The sequence below is a fragment of the Primulina tabacum genome, chromosome 7 (assembly GCF_025594145.1).
Source record: "Primulina tabacum isolate GXHZ01 chromosome 7, ASM2559414v2, whole genome shotgun sequence".
NCBI lineage: Eukaryota > Viridiplantae > Streptophyta > Magnoliopsida > Lamiales > Gesneriaceae > Primulina > Primulina tabacum.
The window spans coordinates 33,706,410-33,723,700 of NC_134556.1; the positions used below are offsets into that span (position 1 = coordinate 33,706,410).

The 17,291-nt window shown below is 36.1% G+C and overlaps 2 protein-coding genes across 2 annotated transcripts; both read right to left on the minus strand.

Annotated features, from left to right (window-relative positions):
• Positions 1-660: 660 nt before the first annotated feature.
• Positions 661-3,288, minus strand: LOC142551359 (galactan beta-1,4-galactosyltransferase GALS1-like). The gene is given in 3 exon segments (XM_075660559.1): positions 661-1,117; positions 2,025-2,143; positions 2,145-3,288. Coding segments are annotated over 3 exon segments (1,452 nt in total). The 5' UTR covers positions 3,138-3,288; the 3' UTR covers positions 661-777.
• A 4,213-nt stretch (positions 3,289-7,501) lies between these two features.
• LOC142551360 (squamosa promoter-binding-like protein 16) lies at positions 7,502-13,330 on the minus strand. Its single transcript, XM_075660560.1, has 11 exons — positions 13,008-13,330; positions 11,885-12,537; positions 11,568-11,761; positions 10,501-11,330; positions 10,255-10,329; positions 10,069-10,176; positions 9,871-9,988; positions 9,578-9,713; positions 9,351-9,495; positions 8,682-9,278; positions 7,502-8,484 (listed from the first exon to the last, which is right to left on the minus strand). The coding sequence occupies exons 2-11, from the start codon at positions 12,490-12,492 to the stop codon at positions 8,059-8,061; spliced, it is 3,237 nt and encodes a 1,078-aa protein (XP_075516675.1). The 5' UTR covers positions 12,493-12,537; positions 13,008-13,330; the 3' UTR covers positions 7,502-8,058.
• Positions 13,331-17,291: the final 3,961 nt, after the last annotated feature.

Genomic DNA, 17,291 nt, shown 5'->3' on the forward strand with positions numbered 1-17,291 from the left:
TTATTTGAATAAATCTTTGTTTCATTGTAACAATATTGAAATTTAATAGATTTACTTGATGATTAGATCGAACCATCTTGAAATTTTGTGTGTTCATTTTTGTTTTAAATTTTACATTTCTTTAACTGAGCTAATTATTTACACTAAGCTAACTAAAAGAAAATTTTTTTATTTTAAAAAAAAAAACTACTTCGATCTTTATTTTTTATATCCACTTATACTAACTAATTTCACGTCGACATTATTATGATATATGGAGAGTGTTGTAGCTCACCCACCCCTGTGGTTGACAGCCATTCGGACAACCGGCACCAGTTACCAAATCCATGCACGCGTATCGCTCTCCCACCGAATTAATTATTTCTCATAAATCATACCAACTCCCAATGCCCAAACGTATCACCGGCATTAGTCTCCATCATCATTCCCGCTCTCAATATTCAACTTTTTTATTTCAATAGCATGAATCATATTATATAATTTTTTTAATTATCTCCATAATCAGAGACACATGGCACCGAAATGATGCGACAAACTAGAAACGACGCCGGTTACCATAAGAGTAATGTCCTGAACTCACCAAGGTCGTCGAAAGAAGGCAGAAGGTATGATTAGATTTGGTCAAAACAATGTGTTCGTATGTAAAAAGAGAATTCTAGGTTTTGGTTCTAAAAATATACATCGCACCATACCTTTTTATACATGGAAGTAATCATATAAAGCCATGAACAAATTTCAAGAATGGGAATGTGGGAGTGATTGGGAAGAAGCAAGACCTCATCCTCCTCCAATGGTGTTTCTCTCGAATTCTTTGATTAGAGGAACCAGCGATCTCATATTATCATCATATACATACGGGATCTTCTCCACCCAAGTCGTCGTGCTCTGGGCTGTGATGGGGAGGATATTCCGGCATAGTTCCTCATTCACGGTGATCGAGTTGTGGTAGTGATAGTATCTTATTTTGGCCTCCAAGTTGTGTCGTGTAGCGCCGACCACGTTCGCGGACATGTGCACACCCGCCGCGAAAGCGTTCTTGGCTTGTACCGCGTATTTGCGATCACGTCTCATTCTGGTCCGGGAGTCTCTGAACACCAGCTTCTCAAAACCCCATTGCCTTATCATATAACAATGACCAACACAAATAAAACATCGCAGAAGAATACCGTGGCATTTAATTTAGGGCAAAAACCTGAGTGAGAAGGTCTCACGGATCGTATTTTGTGAAACAGTTCTTTTATTTGAGTCATCCATGAAAAAATATTACTTTTTATTGTGAATATCGGTAGAGTTGACCCGTCTCACATATAAATATTCGTAAGACCGTGTCACAAGATACCTGGGTCACTCTCACATATAAATATTCGTAAGACCGTGTCCCAAGATACCTGGGTCACTCTACCGATATTCAAAATAATGGATGACCCAAATAAGAGATCTGTTTCACAAAATATGACATGTGAGACCGTCTCATAGATAAATATCCATGTCACAAGAGACCTTCTCTTAATTTAGTCCCAAATAATAGTGGCGAAAAAAATAATTTGATCAATTAGATGACATTTTTCGAAACTAACAACAAATTTAATTAAAATAATTACGATGATTAGCTTTATTTAGCCAGATGGCAAGAATGACAGCATAACAAATGAATATAATAATAAGAACCAACGGCTACCAAAGAAAAGGCAAATGCCAATGCATTGACACGACAAAAAGGGACCATTCTCAAATGCCAGTAGATTCATACGCACGGTAGCTCCAATTCCAGTTATCATCACTAAAAGCAGCATTTTTCGAAAAAATTATTGCCAAAATAGGTAAAATAATCATGTCCCATATCCCTATCTCAGTCCTAGCTAGCTTCACCGTGAATCGATAAATGTATATTACAAACATAATTTTTGTGGAAATGTTGGAGAAATTAAGGAAAAGATTTGAAACCAGTAAGTTTAAGTATGGGAATTATATTATAAAACTAAAATGAGTGGATTCCAATTTGCGCAGTTAGTTGGTCACCGTACCTGGAGTAATCTGCTTGAGTGGAGGAATCATTCAAGCAGAGGACACTGGACATGGCGTTTTGCTCGATGGTGAACTGGGTGGTGTTTGATAATTCTTGCATCACAGATTCCAATGTGTTAGCCGTTGGGAAGATAAATATACTCATCGACGTCGAAATAGAATGTCCAATTGGCGGCGTATCGGTACCGGTGGAGGCAATCGTTCACCACCAAGAACTGGTTGTAATAGTACCCATCGTACTCGGCTTGTGCCCTGATATCCTGCAGCGTCACCCTCCCAGCTCGGATCCATGGCTCCAGTACCGCCCTGACCTCCGCCGACACTCCGCCGGCGTCGTGGAATACGAAGTGCGAGCTGGCCCCGAAGAGCCAAGCGTGATAAGCCATCCACTCCCTGACTCTGGGCGCGCTCAGGTTCCCGTACAAGGATGAACCGCAGTAAAGGTATTCGTACTTGTACGGCGGTTGGTACTTGGACTCGTCGTAAGCTCCCGGAGCTTCTTCCAAGGCCGTGAACTTCTCGTATCTACGGGGGGAGCTGGTGTAGTAAGCATAGAGCATCAGCTTCCCTCCGGTGTTGTCGGCGTTTGGGTTGGACTCGAAGGTGCAGTTCACTACAACGACGGTGTACACGCGGCCGTATCCCCAGTCGGGGAGAATCTTGAAAGCCTTGGCCCTGACGGAAGCGTTTCCATTGTCAGGGATCCACTCACACTTGTACCACGGCCGACCGTAGACATGGATAGGTTTCGAAGCCAGACCCACCACCGAAAATGTGCGGGATCCGCCGCGGTATGCACCCATCTGAACAAAGAGAGCCGCCGCGTTTCCATAGGCTTGGAACGTACGCTTGTTGAGATCGGCGGGGGCCCTCATCAGCTTCTTGTTCCCCAGAGGAACAGCAGCAGTGGACCTGATAGGCATCGAAGGCTGGGTAACGGAGCATCGAGCAGGCGGGGAGAGTAGATTCTCGTAGTAAGGCTGAAGGTTGAGAAGGAGCAAGACAAGTGTGAGAGCTAGGAATGTGGCGAGAAGGGGCTTGGTCTCGAAGCACAGGAAGAGTTTTCCGATGGGATAAGACGTGGCGGAAGGCGGTGTTCCGTCTTTCCTCATTGCCGACAGCAGTCTCTCAGTAATTGACACCTTTCGCCAATTCTTCTAAAGCCTTTGACCCATACCTTTTTGTTGGTTTCCTCTCTCTCTCGATGATTGTGGAAGAATAGGAATAACCAACGGTGCTTTATCTCTTTGGTTCCACACACACACCGTCATATATACATACAATGTATTATTATATATTATTGTATCGTTGCGATATTTTTTTATAATTTATTTAGTTTATATTTAAATGAAAATAAAAAATATAATTCTAAAAAATAATAATTATGAATTAAAAAATTGATAGAAAAAAGAAAAATAAAGACTCAAGCACGAACATAACCAAACTAATCAAGATGATTAAATTCTTTTAATATAAATTGTTAAGATTGAAACTTGTACCTAACTCAACCCCAAATGCTAGTTCAAGGCGGGAGGATTGTCCAAGCCAATATATACAACTCCCAGGTTATTTATCCAACCGATGTGAGACAATCAACACACCCCTCTCACGCCCAGGAATGAACATATGGAGTGTAGAGTTTACAAATGACTCAATTATGGGCAGAATGAGTGACCTAATTATAGGCCGTCCAACACATAACGGTGAAAATCGAGCTGTGATACTATTTTAAAATTGGAATTTGGACCTGACTCATTTGTAAATACTGGGTTTCTATAAATTATTTCAAAAAGTCAATTTTTCCCTTTCCGACTCAAATGCCAACTTGTAGCTTTGAAGACGGGGCAGATAGCCGACATGACAGTCAGAGGTTGCTTGGCTCCGCTAGCTGCGAAGTTTGAAAAAACAATAATTTTGCCTTCAAATTTTATATATTTCCTACAAAATTATAGATGTCATTTAGTTTTTTTTTACAAAACAAAGTATTATTTTGTTTCTAACATGGTATTATAATAGAAATTACGAGTTTAAATAATGCATATAAACTATCTCTTGAACATCATATCCAAAAATATTGGATGTAATGTTAGAGTAAATATCCAGTGAAGCAACTTATGACTTGTACTTTGTTGAGTTTTATGTACAAAAATAATAATTGCCATCGTCAACGGTGTCATACGATGTGGATGCCGACAAGGCAATTATGCCTCATCCGTGCGTACATCACATCGTCGAGCCACTCCAAGCCATCCTAGTTTTATTTCCATTTGGACAAAGGCTCGTCGATCGAATGATGACTTGATTTTACGCGTCGTCTTTGGGTGACACATCATGAGAAAAACTTTCACTATAAGGTACAAAACGTGACGACGTAATCCAACTGCAAGCAAATATATGAAAAATGAAAAATACTCAATTAAATTATTTTAATTTCATTTATTGAATATGGTAGGCATATTTACATGGTTAAAATGTGATTTTCTACTAGAATGTATGAAACTGTGTTTCAAAAGTTATTAGAGACGCGATCGAGGAACGGAGATCGGAGACCGTAAAGGGAAAATACTTTTATTAAATGATTATTTTTAATTATTTAATATATGGTATATAATAGTCTTTTCGAAAATGGTGCTTTTTGAGGTGTTTTTAAGCGCCGAATCGTATTTGAACCAGTAATCGATTTTTTACGAAAACAAGGACTCTTTGGAGGCTTAGTTAATATTTTCGAAAATTTTCCTAAATAAAATATTTTACCTACTATCTTATGGACCTAATGGGCTTATTATTCATAGATTATTAGCCTAAACCTTTTCCATGGTATTTTATACTAAAAATTGAGTTGGAAACCCTAAACAAGACACACACAACTCACGCACCCTTCACCTAGGAACACTAGGACGCTTTCTCCATCAGCACACGCACACACACACCAAATTGAAAGGGCTCTCACGTGATTTTTAAGGAAAAACACAGCAAGTCTCGTCTCTTGCCCCCAATGTTATTCGCATCGCAAATCGTTTTCGTTCACAAAATACACAAAGGAACGTCTTAATATTCCTTCACTCATCGTTCATACCATATTATATGTTAATACATTTATGCATGAAAAATGTGATGCTCTTTCAATTATTTCGTTTTTATGGCATATACCTAGAAAATCATTGGTTTTTGTACAAATCTTCATGTTTATGATGCATAAAGGGCTGTCATGGTAGGGTCATGATAAGAGACGAATTTCAGTGTGTTCAAGGGTCTTTAAGGGCCACGGTTCAAGGCTGGTTGAAGCAAGGCTAGGGCTGAACAAAAACTTGGTTGTAAGGAGGCTAGGGCTTCGATTTGAGGGCTAGGAAGGAGCAGGCCATGAGATGCTGTTGGGGCACGTCAAGGAGTCCTAAGAGGGTGGTCTTGTGGTCCTAGGTGGGAGGAGGTAGGCCTGGTATGGTTCAGGAAGGAGGGCTGTTCGATTTGGGGGCTCAGAGGGCTAGGGCTTGCGTTTTTGTTGGAAAAAAAGAAGGGGCCACGCGGGGTACTTTCCAGGCGAGAGGCAGGGCTAATGAGGGTCCTAGAATCGAGTCATAGTGGTCCACACAACGCTGGAGGGGCTGGGAGTAGTAAGCGCATGGCTAGGACACAACCTAGCCGTGGCCGCGAGTTTGTATGGAGAACCATGCACGTCCTCGTGCATGGCTCGCTAGGGATGGTCTAAGTAGGTGTAAGGGGCTAGGTCATGGTCATAGGAAGGTTTCATAAGAGCTGGTTGGGTCGGTCAAGGGCTACGAACGAAAGGGCATAAGGTTTGATCAAGCTAGGGTTTCGAAAAATAAGTGCAAAATTTACAGCAAGGTTCCATGCTTGTTCAATGGTTCTAAATGGCTTTATTTGGGTTGTATAGGGTATGGTTAGGTGTTAATAAGCCATGGTTCAATTTTGGTTAAGTTTCGAGTCGATTCGGATTAAAAATGATACGTATGTTTAAGTTGTAAAACGAGTTGGGAAATTGGTCGAATAGCGTAAGTTTACGTCTAAGAAATATTTATGAGTGTATTTTAAGGTATTATGTTAAGTTTGGATATATTTGGGTTGTCGTTTTAAGGTCTAAGTATAAATTGCGAAATTTAGGGTTTAAGGGGCAAAACGGTCATTTTATACCTGAAAAATGTTAGACGTCCTGATATTGCCCCGAATACTATAATGAATGTTAAAATTTTTATTTTAAAAGTTTATGAAACTTTATGTTGAAAAACAATTATGCTAAAAATTGTGTTGTATGTTTTGTTTAAAAGAAAAATGATATATATGCATGAATTTTTATAAGTGATGAAAATAATAAAAGGTTGAAGGAGGTAACTTGATTGTGATTGATACGATCATATGATAATATGTAAATCAAGACTCAGTTGACGGGTGAGAGTGTCGATGATGTCCCCGCCGCTGGTAATATGGTTATACGTAGATGGATCCATCGAACTACAGCTGATACAAAAGTCAGAATTAACGATCTGAATTCAATAAAAAGGGAAAACATATACGTATATGATAAAATTAAATGTTTATGATGAAAGGAAAAAAAAAATGTTTAAAGTTGTGCATGTTCATGAAAAGCTATTTTATTAAAAATATCTTTCACTGTTGCTTGTGAATATGTATGTATTTTTGTTATCATGGTTAAGGTTTGTTGAGTTCATAGACTGATTAGATGTGATCGATGCAGGTGAGCATGATTTTGTTGATGATAGAGGTCTTGATGGTTGAACTAGTTGGACCGATGTGCACATAGCCCGATGACATTTGCTAGTTTTCCGCATTAAGATTATTTTCATGATTTTTATGTTTTTTTTGCTTTTGAATTGTTTTAAGATATTTAAGAGTTTATGCTTAATTTTAAAAAATTTAGTGTTAAATTTAGTTTGTAAATTTACGATTTTATTTTCTGAATTGTGTTTTTTAGATTTTCAAATAATTAGTTGGTGAGTTGATCGAAAGTGTTCAAGGAAAAAAAGTTTTAGTACATTTTAAAAAAAAAAACAAGTGGTAAACGTTTCAACGACATTTCCGTAGCCACTCTAGCATCTTGGTTCCTTTCAATATAAAAAAGTAAAGCTCTTCGCATAGATGTTGCGTGAACTATTTCGCCTCATCTCCAGATGCCACACATCAAGAAGTTATAGAGCTACTTCATTCCATTCAAGTTGTAATCCACGTAAGAGCAAGGTTCAATAATTCTCGCAAGGATGCAAACTTTTGATCCACGGGCGTCTCGGGCATGATCACTTGCATACATATGTATTCTTGAGATGTCATTTCATCAACTCCTTGGTGTGAATTTTGTCTTTTAGGTTTATGTCGTAATGTAGTCCCTTCCGTAAAACAAACTTTCAGACACTCTTCCGACAGATTACATAATACTCCTATATTTTCAAACTCAATAATTGTCTCCTTCATCAATCATTCATACTTTCACGTGCGAGCACGTGGCTTTGTCGAAATAATAGATTTATTGATCACTCAAACACGCCAAAAACAACTGATAATAGTTCACAATATTTTCCCAAAATATATAACGCCTCACCAATTAATGAAATGAGGCAAAGGAAAAAATAACCAAGACATACAAGTATATATATCACTTAAACAACCTAATAATGTAAATTTCAAAGCCTGATACTTCTTTTTACAGACACAAAAACACTTCGTAGTTACTTAGTGTTCAGTTGATACAGGGGTATACTAGAGTCACTTACCTGCGTGAACACAAGCTTCAAGGTTGTTTCGGCCCCGGAAACTAAATCTTCAGCTTTTGATGCGTTAAGCTTGTGTATTTATCTTAAATAAGTTATTGTTACGAGATCGAGGTCCAACCATCCCTCTGAGATTCAAGCTACTCTACATAAAGATCAATCAGACTTGAAACTCCAAGTTACAGTTTCCTGCGTGACGAATTGCGTGAAAGATATTGTTCTCTTCTCCCATAATAACACTGGAGCCTTTGATTTGTTACTAAAATTTGCGCTCGAGCAAAATATTCTCATAAAACTATATTGCACCATAGTCCAAGTTCTCCCAGGCAAATGGGGCAACAGAACTGAGATACGGGAGAACTCTCAGGAACACACAGACACAAACGCATACGGCGGCAACAACAAGCAATGAATGGATAAAGGGAGGTTGAAGCAACCCTTGTGATTTTGGAAACCTTTTACCGTATCCAGCAACAAGTGCACATTTGGAACAAGATCTTTGACCCTGATTGAGGTTCGAGACAATCGTCTTGTCCTTATTTACCTCCAAATGGAATGGAACAATTTCGTTATCAATTGATATCGAGACTTGACCCATTTTTCTTTCTGCATATTTCCGTGCAACAAGAGAATTGTAGGAGTTATTATTCCGCATCAAGGCATGTGCATAAGGAGAAAGTCCATTTGAGTCAAGAAGCGAATTCCAGCAATGCAATCCAATCTGCACAAAAAAGACCATGGAGAAAGGTCGGCACACTTCATCAAAATGTTAAGGAAGTCACTGAATTACATAATTCTATCCATGACCAAACAATTAAAGCAGGAGGAGAAATATTAAAATGGTGAACAATCAAAAGGCATTTTTCATAATGATAAAAGCACATGAATCATATAAGTTGTTGAATAAAACTGAAATACCTCTTTCGGATCACTTGTAAGAGCATCAACGATGTCATCGGCTGACGATGTGCAAGCAGCCAAATGTAAAGGCGTGACACCACCAGGTCCCGCCATATTGGGTACAAAAACAAACATTTCGGAACTATCGGTAGAATCAAAAACAGAGTAATGAATTAGCAGATCAACCATGCGGCGGCACCTCCTTTCGACAGCCTTGTTCAAGAGGTGAGATTCTACTAGCATCTCTAGAGATCCTCTTGCTAAATTCTCTCTACCCAGGTTAAATTCTACCAAAATCCCCAGGAGGGTTTCGACCAAAGCACAAAAATCGCACTCAACAGAGAATATAAGAAGAAATTGCAACCGAGAAAGCTTATACTCTGGGCTCATCTGCAAAGTAGAGTTATGCTTTCTTTGGAAGAGCCAACCAAGTTCATTCAAGAAATGCAGGGCTTCTTCCCTGGACATGGGTCTATCTCTATTTCGAATGTGATTGACATTGTCATGCACTTCGGCACTTCCAACAATCTCAGGTTCAAGAAGTCTCAATTCTTGGCAAATGGTGTCATCTGCTATAATCACCGGAAAACTAGTACCTCTGATATTATTCTCAACCTGTAATTATGAAACTATTATGATACAGAACTCAGCCAATTATTTCAAAATTGATAATATTCTATTTTGTACCTCAATGAAACAGCGGCTAAGTGTATTCGGTGTTGCTAGATTAACTTTTAAGCTACCCAAAATAAGTTCATCAGTAGATGAGCCTTGGTGTGATAATGCTGGAAGCAAACTTGCGTTGTATCCAGCTGGATGTGTGCAGTATATCCTACACCATGATTAGAGAAAGTTTTTGGTGAAAAGATACCCAAGGCATGAGATAAATCATCCAACTCAACAAAATCACATACTTTGTGCCTGGAGCGGTCAACCTTCTTCCTCTAAATAGGAGAGAGGTCTCTTGTCCTCCAACAACTGCCACAGGTGAGACCCAGATTAACTCTGGTGTACTCCAGCCTCTCCAAGATTTGCAGAGTCGTATACTTCCTGAAGTTTATTTGCACAAACGGAACATGAGTACTTGAAACATGTAGCTAGGCAAATAATCTATCTAAACTCCAAAAAACAAAAACAAAATGATGATGACAAGAGAACAAATCCTTCATTAACTGGCTCACAATAGCCCAACAGAGAAGAATATTACCGTCTTTATGAGATGCCATCTGTCTATCTGTATGGATCAAAAATCTCCCATTTCCCCAAAAGTCGACATCAATACCTCTGACTAGAGATTTCACATACTGAAGAAGGTTTATTTCAAACTGCAAATAGACCAGGGTCGATAAAGATGGTGAATCAAAGGAAAATATTGAAAAATGAAGTTTCATGGAAACACACTCACTTGTTCCCAATCAAAAGATGGCATGCACAAATAGATTGAGAGAACAATGCAACCGGGCCTGATGTAGCTTTCCATTTCTGAGGGGCTGGTGGACAGCCAATTGAAGATCTGGAGATAGAGGCAATGTATACCATCAAAACCAAATATGAATTAAGAAATATTAAATCTTAAGCTTTAAAGTCTAACCTGAGATCGCAATGAGCCAGGCAAATGACTTGGATCCTTGTCAAACAATTTGAAAACTATTCGACCAGTTCGATCCTGGTTAAAAAAAAAACAAAGAAATCATGTTTTCTCTTGTAAGAATAAAAAATATGAATACATGAAAAGTGAAAACAACAACAATATGACTAAAGTTGTTGCTAAAAGGAGACGGAACATATATCCAGAAATACTTGAACATCTTGTTAAAAAGAAAGAGAGAAGAAATACCTGGACACCAGATACCAATCTGGATGGTGAACGATCGGATCCAGAAGAAGATGAATATCCTGCATTGTATGGAGAACTTGGAATTGAACCATTTTCATTAGTCCTAACTGAGCATCCAAACAGCTGAAGAGATGTATTGCAATCATTGCTCATGGATGCTTTCATATGTGCTCTGCTAGGCAAACTGTCATGCTTTATTGTTTCTTTAGAAGTATGCACTGGAAACAAATCATGTACAATAGGTGGTGACGACATCGGTGACCTTCCTTCTGAAGGATTACTACTGCCAGAAGAAAAGCAGTTTTTCCCAGCAGATTGTAGTTTCCTTCCACTATCATCTTCTGGTGAGAAGGTAAATAGCTGTAATGGCAAACTTGGAGTCTCTTGAACATGGCAATCCACATCTTCCAATGGGTAATGGTAACTAGTGCCACTCCTTTCTCCCATGGTGGGAACTTCCAAAATAGGCCCTCTCCGTAAATTGGCATGTGCTGCTTGATCAACACAAGGTGATTTACTTTTCTCAGAACCACTTTCCTCAGTGCTAGGCTGAGATTGAATTTCAAATGCATCAGATGACGGAGTTCCAGAAGTTGCCGAAAGAACAGCAAGCAAATCCAAGGTTGAAGGTGAAGAAGCATTTTCCATCACTTGTTTCTGATTTTCAGAGGATGAAAGGTTATGAACACTTGTGTTGCTACTTTTCGCAACAGGCAACGTCGTCGCTGCTTCAGCTGGCAAGGGAAGTGAATTTATTTTACTAAGAATTTGTATGAGCTGATCCTTATTGGGTACTGGTGAGAATTTCCCAATCCTGTCCTCAATGTTCCCTGATATTACATGAAATAGAATTCAGCAAAAGGTCAATTGTACGTGCAAGAGAAGTAAAAAAAATCAGATTTCTAGTCCTAGGCTTCTCAGCGAATAATTAGAAGTCCACAGAACTCTTTCTACTTTGAACTCCTCGTGATTTCAAGAGGAAAAAAAACTTTTAACTCTTCCCTAGCTGTAACTGCATCATTCGTACGACGTTAAAGCCTTAGTATTCTTATGAAATACCTCTTTACCTTGTGCACGAGCTAGAACTGCCAATAAACTGACAATATCAAGATCACAATTCACATTGTTGTTGTGGTTGTCAGGAATTAACAGCCGTTGATTGGTATCATCTGGCTGAGTTTTCCTCCTCCTCCTGTTGTGCCCAGCAAGTCTGCGTCTGCAGCTTCTCTTTCCCTCATCGAATTCTGAAAGGGGGTGGAACCTGATAAAAGGGAATGAAGCCATTATCATGTTGACTCAATATGCCCAAAACAAAGAAAGTACCAAAATTATCAACCTGCAGAATGCTACAAAATTAGCTCAACTATGAGGTCGAATTACCAACCTGCTGCATTGCTGGCAAAACCTTTGCATCTGTTTCCCCACCAAAGCCTTACTGGCTTTGCTATGGACCTCACATACTTTGTGCCGTCGGTGATAGTCCTTGGCAGTAGACAGGTCTTCCTTACAATTATCGACTTGACACCTAGGATAATTAGCACCACTCGGTGATCCGGCTCTTACTCTCTTATTGGGTCTTGACACAGATTGTGGCTCCGCTACATTCATAGTACCGCTGCTTCCACTGGGGCCAACTCCGTCTCCAGCTCCTAGCTTCAACATTAGATTTTCATCATCTTCTCCAGTACGGTCAGGATTTTTAGCATTTTGAGCACTTTTTTGTACGTCCATACTCCTTGGCAAGTCTTGTTGAATACCAGGGTCACTTCCCACCAAGATTCCATCAGATTGTAACCGTTTGGCGATGAACCTAGTACTATCCCAATCCCAGGACATAGGATTCCAATTATCAGAAGGGTTCTGGTGAACAAAATTAACGGGGTTAAAAGGTGGACCACGTTTCTTGGCCATTGGATGCACGTTGTAAAATATTCCAGCATGTGGTTGAGGGATGACTATAGGAGAGGCTATTTTGGTGCCCGCGTCCTCCATCTTTACAAGACAAGAACTTAAACTCTAGAACCAAAAAAGAAGAACCTGCACGGATGAAAGATATTGAGACTTCCAACTTGAAGTGGTTTTAGATCCCAAAGAAAATCACGGAAAAAGCTAAAGTTTTCAACCCGAAATATCGTACTTGTAAAAGAACTTCTAAATATAAAAGTCTACGCTAGCTAAATAATCACACACGCAAAGGCACAGCAAAATCACAAGAAAGCAGATTCCTCTCTCATCGATCCCCGATAACCAATAAAAATTTAAACAAGGAAAATATCAGTCAAGGCCAAATCAGAAAACCGTGTGTTCGTACAAAGACCAAATCTAAAGACTAACAAGTACATCATTTCTTCACATCTTTGCCTAATTCTTGCGGGAAATTAAGCACTGAAGATAAAACATACCTTCCAACTATGACTACTACTGAATCATCGGGATCAAATAATAGCCGTACACGATTTCAGCAGCATAATTCAGGCAGAACAAGAAAAGATGAAAAAAGTAGGTACCTTCATGAGTCAACAGATTCCATGTCCAAAACAGGGTTCGAGTAATCGAGCACGACGCATCTCATCTACACGAAAACATACAAAATCAAACCGTCAAGACAGATTCCCAAGATTCGAACTCCTCCTTCGACAGTCTTCCGAGTTCTTCCTCGATTTTCCGACCGATTAAAAACACAACAAATTATGGGTTCCCTGGTATAAATCGAGTGAATCCAGAAAAGGCAGGCCTAGGGTTAGAAGAATTACATGAAAGAGAGATCTACGGCAACGGAATACAACGCTAGAATAGGGAAAAAGGAACTTTTAAAATACTCCGCTGCTGCTTCTCTGTATAATCATAAATAAATAAATAATGTTCGTATATATGTACGTATATACATACATTCACAATTATCTTTTACTTTTATCTATCAATTCGCTCGTCAAACTTTTTCCAAAATTTTCTTGGTGATATTTATATTTTTAATACAAAAATAATATAAATCAATTTGTAATAGTAATTTTGATATACAAATTAATGTTTTTCCATAATTTACATCACATGTACGTCTCACAAAATCGAACATGAAACTATATTACGTGTTCGTATATATGTAAGTATATAAATATATTCGCAACTATCTTTTACTTTTATATGTCCTATCTTTCTACAAATTTTTTTCCAAAGTTCTCTTGGTGACATTTTTATTTTTAATATAAAAATAATATTTTTTTTGAATTGATTTATATTAATAATTTTGACATAAAAATTAATATTTTTTTATAATTTATATCGGATTCGTCTTACAAAATAGATTCATGACAGTGATATTTTATTTGTAGTCAAACTTATTACAGCTTCTTATCACTATTTTAGGAAAATAATACGATATTTTAAAAAAATGGCATTTTAGGCGGCCTAAATTTGGTTACCAAGCTAGAAGTCATTCACATTGTATAGTTATTAAACTCTTTTATTTATATAAAATTGAATTAGTCTTATTATCACATGAATTGTACTACCACGCTTTCCCAACCTTTTCAAGTATAAAGAAATACATTTCAATTCAACTTGGTTCAAACCGTGATCAGATCCAAGTCGGAGTTATGAACAACCTGATCGTGGACCTTATTCGAGTGGTTTGATTCCGATTTTATCTTTCATTTGGTAGATTTCAAGTGTGTAATTCCTATCTCGTTTATCAAATCCTTACTCAAATCAAAAACCAAAGAACGACGTAATGTAATAAAGATGAATTTGAAATACTATCGTCGCGTCATTTCAAATTAAATATTTCCTAAAACCATATATCTTCATCCAAATCAAATTCTTGCGTCCAAATACTACTTTAGAGAGTGTTTGGGTAATGATCGTTTCAAATTATTTCTTTTAAAACTTTTTCGTATATACGAGATAACTTTATTCCGATCAAATTCTTCCTTCAAAATGCAACCTCAGAAAGTGCTGGGTGGATGTCACTCAATAAAGCCATGTTATGTGTTGAGAATTCGTCTATGGTCTTTCTTTAGTGCTATTCATGTGGAGATGCATCCCTTTGGTATTGATCAAATTGACGCATGTGATCTCTTTCTTCTCGACTACTCATTATATAGTACAACGATATTCGATATCACATCGATACACCGATAAAAACATCATAAAGTAAAACAAATAAAATAATGACCCAACGTATAGAACATATTTTAATTTTTGTAAAACAAAAAATCAGAACATGAAATTTTTTTTAATTATCGATTAAATACAGTAAAGCTTTTATAAATTAATAATATTGAGATCATGAAATTTATTAATTTAGAAAGACATTAATTAATCGATAAATTAATAATTTAGTATTTTAAGAATATTATTTTGATCAACAAACATAAATTTAAATCAATGCCTCTATCATATTTTTTAATTGATATATATATATATATATCAATATAAATAAGTAAGTGATACTAACTATTTTTATTAATGTTATTTAAATTATTTAAATAATATATTCATTATATTGACAAATCAAAAAATTTACTACATAAACAAAACAATGACATAATTAAATTTCATAAAAGACAAACAACAATATAATCATATTTTTTTCTAAATTCTTTAGTTATGTATATAATTTTAGAGAATTATTAATTTATATGGGATACTATTTCTATATATGAATTTTCTAAAAAAACAAAAACTTGTGTGAGACGGTCTCACGGGTCATATTTTGTGAGACAGATCTTTTATTTGGGTCATCAATGAAAAAATATTATTTTTTATGCTAAGATTATTACTTTTTATTGTGAATATTGGCAGGGTTGACGCGTTTCACAAATAAAGATTCATGAGACCATCTCACAATAGACCTATTCTTCTAAAACATTATTACCTTATTATTTTATTGAAAATATCACAGACAGAAAAATTACTATTTTTTAAAAAAAATTATTAAATTATCCAATATTTATTTAATAGATAATATACTTTCATTGGTACTGTATACCACAACAAGCTAAAAGTAAATAGTTATCCGAAAAGATGACATGAGGCACAGTACCCGCACCCACCCACCCCTCCTTCTTCCTTTTATCCTTTTCTCAACCTCGAATGAATGATGATGGCTGTGTCACCATAAACACATATAATTGATGTTCATGCATGCACCCATTAATTTCAACACAAAAACTCTTATCAAACTATTATATCGATCAAGTTTGTGATAATAAATCTCTAATCCGATCTAATTCATAGAAAAAATATTTTTTTATGTCATAATATTTTTTATAAATACGAATATGATCAAAACGTTCCACGAATATAAATATATGAGACTGTATGAATAATACCTACTAATAATTACAACAACATCAACGAAGACAATTATCGACTAGTATGATGTGCCTTGCTTATGTACAATTATCATATTTTAAAAAAAAAATATTTATTATTAATTAATTATAAAATGCACAAGATAACTATGAGTCTAAAATTTAAATAAATTATAAATAATATTGAATTGGAAGAGAAATAAATAATTTAAAAATAAATTACAGATGAACAAAATAAAAGCAGAAAAAAAAATAAGTTTTTGTTAATATCATCATTTATTATAAAATTTTCTAAAATATTATTCAATTTCTCTCTTGTTATGACCTTACTTATAGATAGTTAAATAATAATAATAGTAATAATAATAAATAAATAAATAAATAATATATGATTGGAAAGCTGAAGTTGACTTGGAATAATAATAAGAAAAACGTGTAAAGTACAAAGGTACAATTTATATAATATATTTTTTTATTGCAAATATAATAATAAACACGTAAATAAATATTAGTGTATCGACAATTATTATTTTTATTCATAAAAATACGAATTTGTACTGAAAATAGCTGTCCCTCGGCAGTGATTGGTGGATCCAGCCTAAGTACAATTACAGATAGGACCATTTTAGGCTGCCCACCGTACGTACACCTCCCTGGTCCCATCCCACTAATACTGTGTTTTTTTAATGCCCCTGCTTTTTTTTATTTTTATTCAAATATTATATAATTTCTAGTATTTTATGAGACGGATATCTTATTTGGGTATCCATGAAAAAGTACTACTTTTATGGTAAGAGTATTACTTTTTATTGTGAATATCGGTAGGATTGGTCTGTCTCACAGATAAAGATTCGTGAGACCGTCTCACAAGAAACATACTCAAAATAAAATATCATCTTATGTGTTAATCTAAATGTATATTTTGCATGCATGGTTTAGTTGGCTAAATATGTGAATTGGGACATAATCCTTCATTTATATAATGACATGACATTGCATTAAAAAAGTTTTCACAATCTCAAACTTTTTTTTTCCTTTTTTAAGTATAAACGTGTGAAATTAGCCAATCATTCACGTTCCAATAATAATTAAATTTTGAACAAGAGAATGAAAGTGTACGTGCAATTTGTTTACTTGTGAACCAACTCAATTCATTTATACACCCGAAGAATTTTGTTTAGAGATACACACAATTCATATAAAATAACAAATTTATAACTTATATCAACTAGAAGACTTGCAGAAAAATCAGCACATTATTTAAATTCATGATACAATCATTTGATAAGATTATCACTCTACGTGACTTAGTTTAAGAACTGAGGTAGATAGAATCAAATATTTCTTTTCCAATACATACCACACATTTGACCTTTACAATATTTTATTTCATTAATTATTTTACTAAATATTAATAAGAGTATTATATAATGGTTTTTATAAAGTTTGGGACGAAATCTCATATTCGAGACAAAGTAA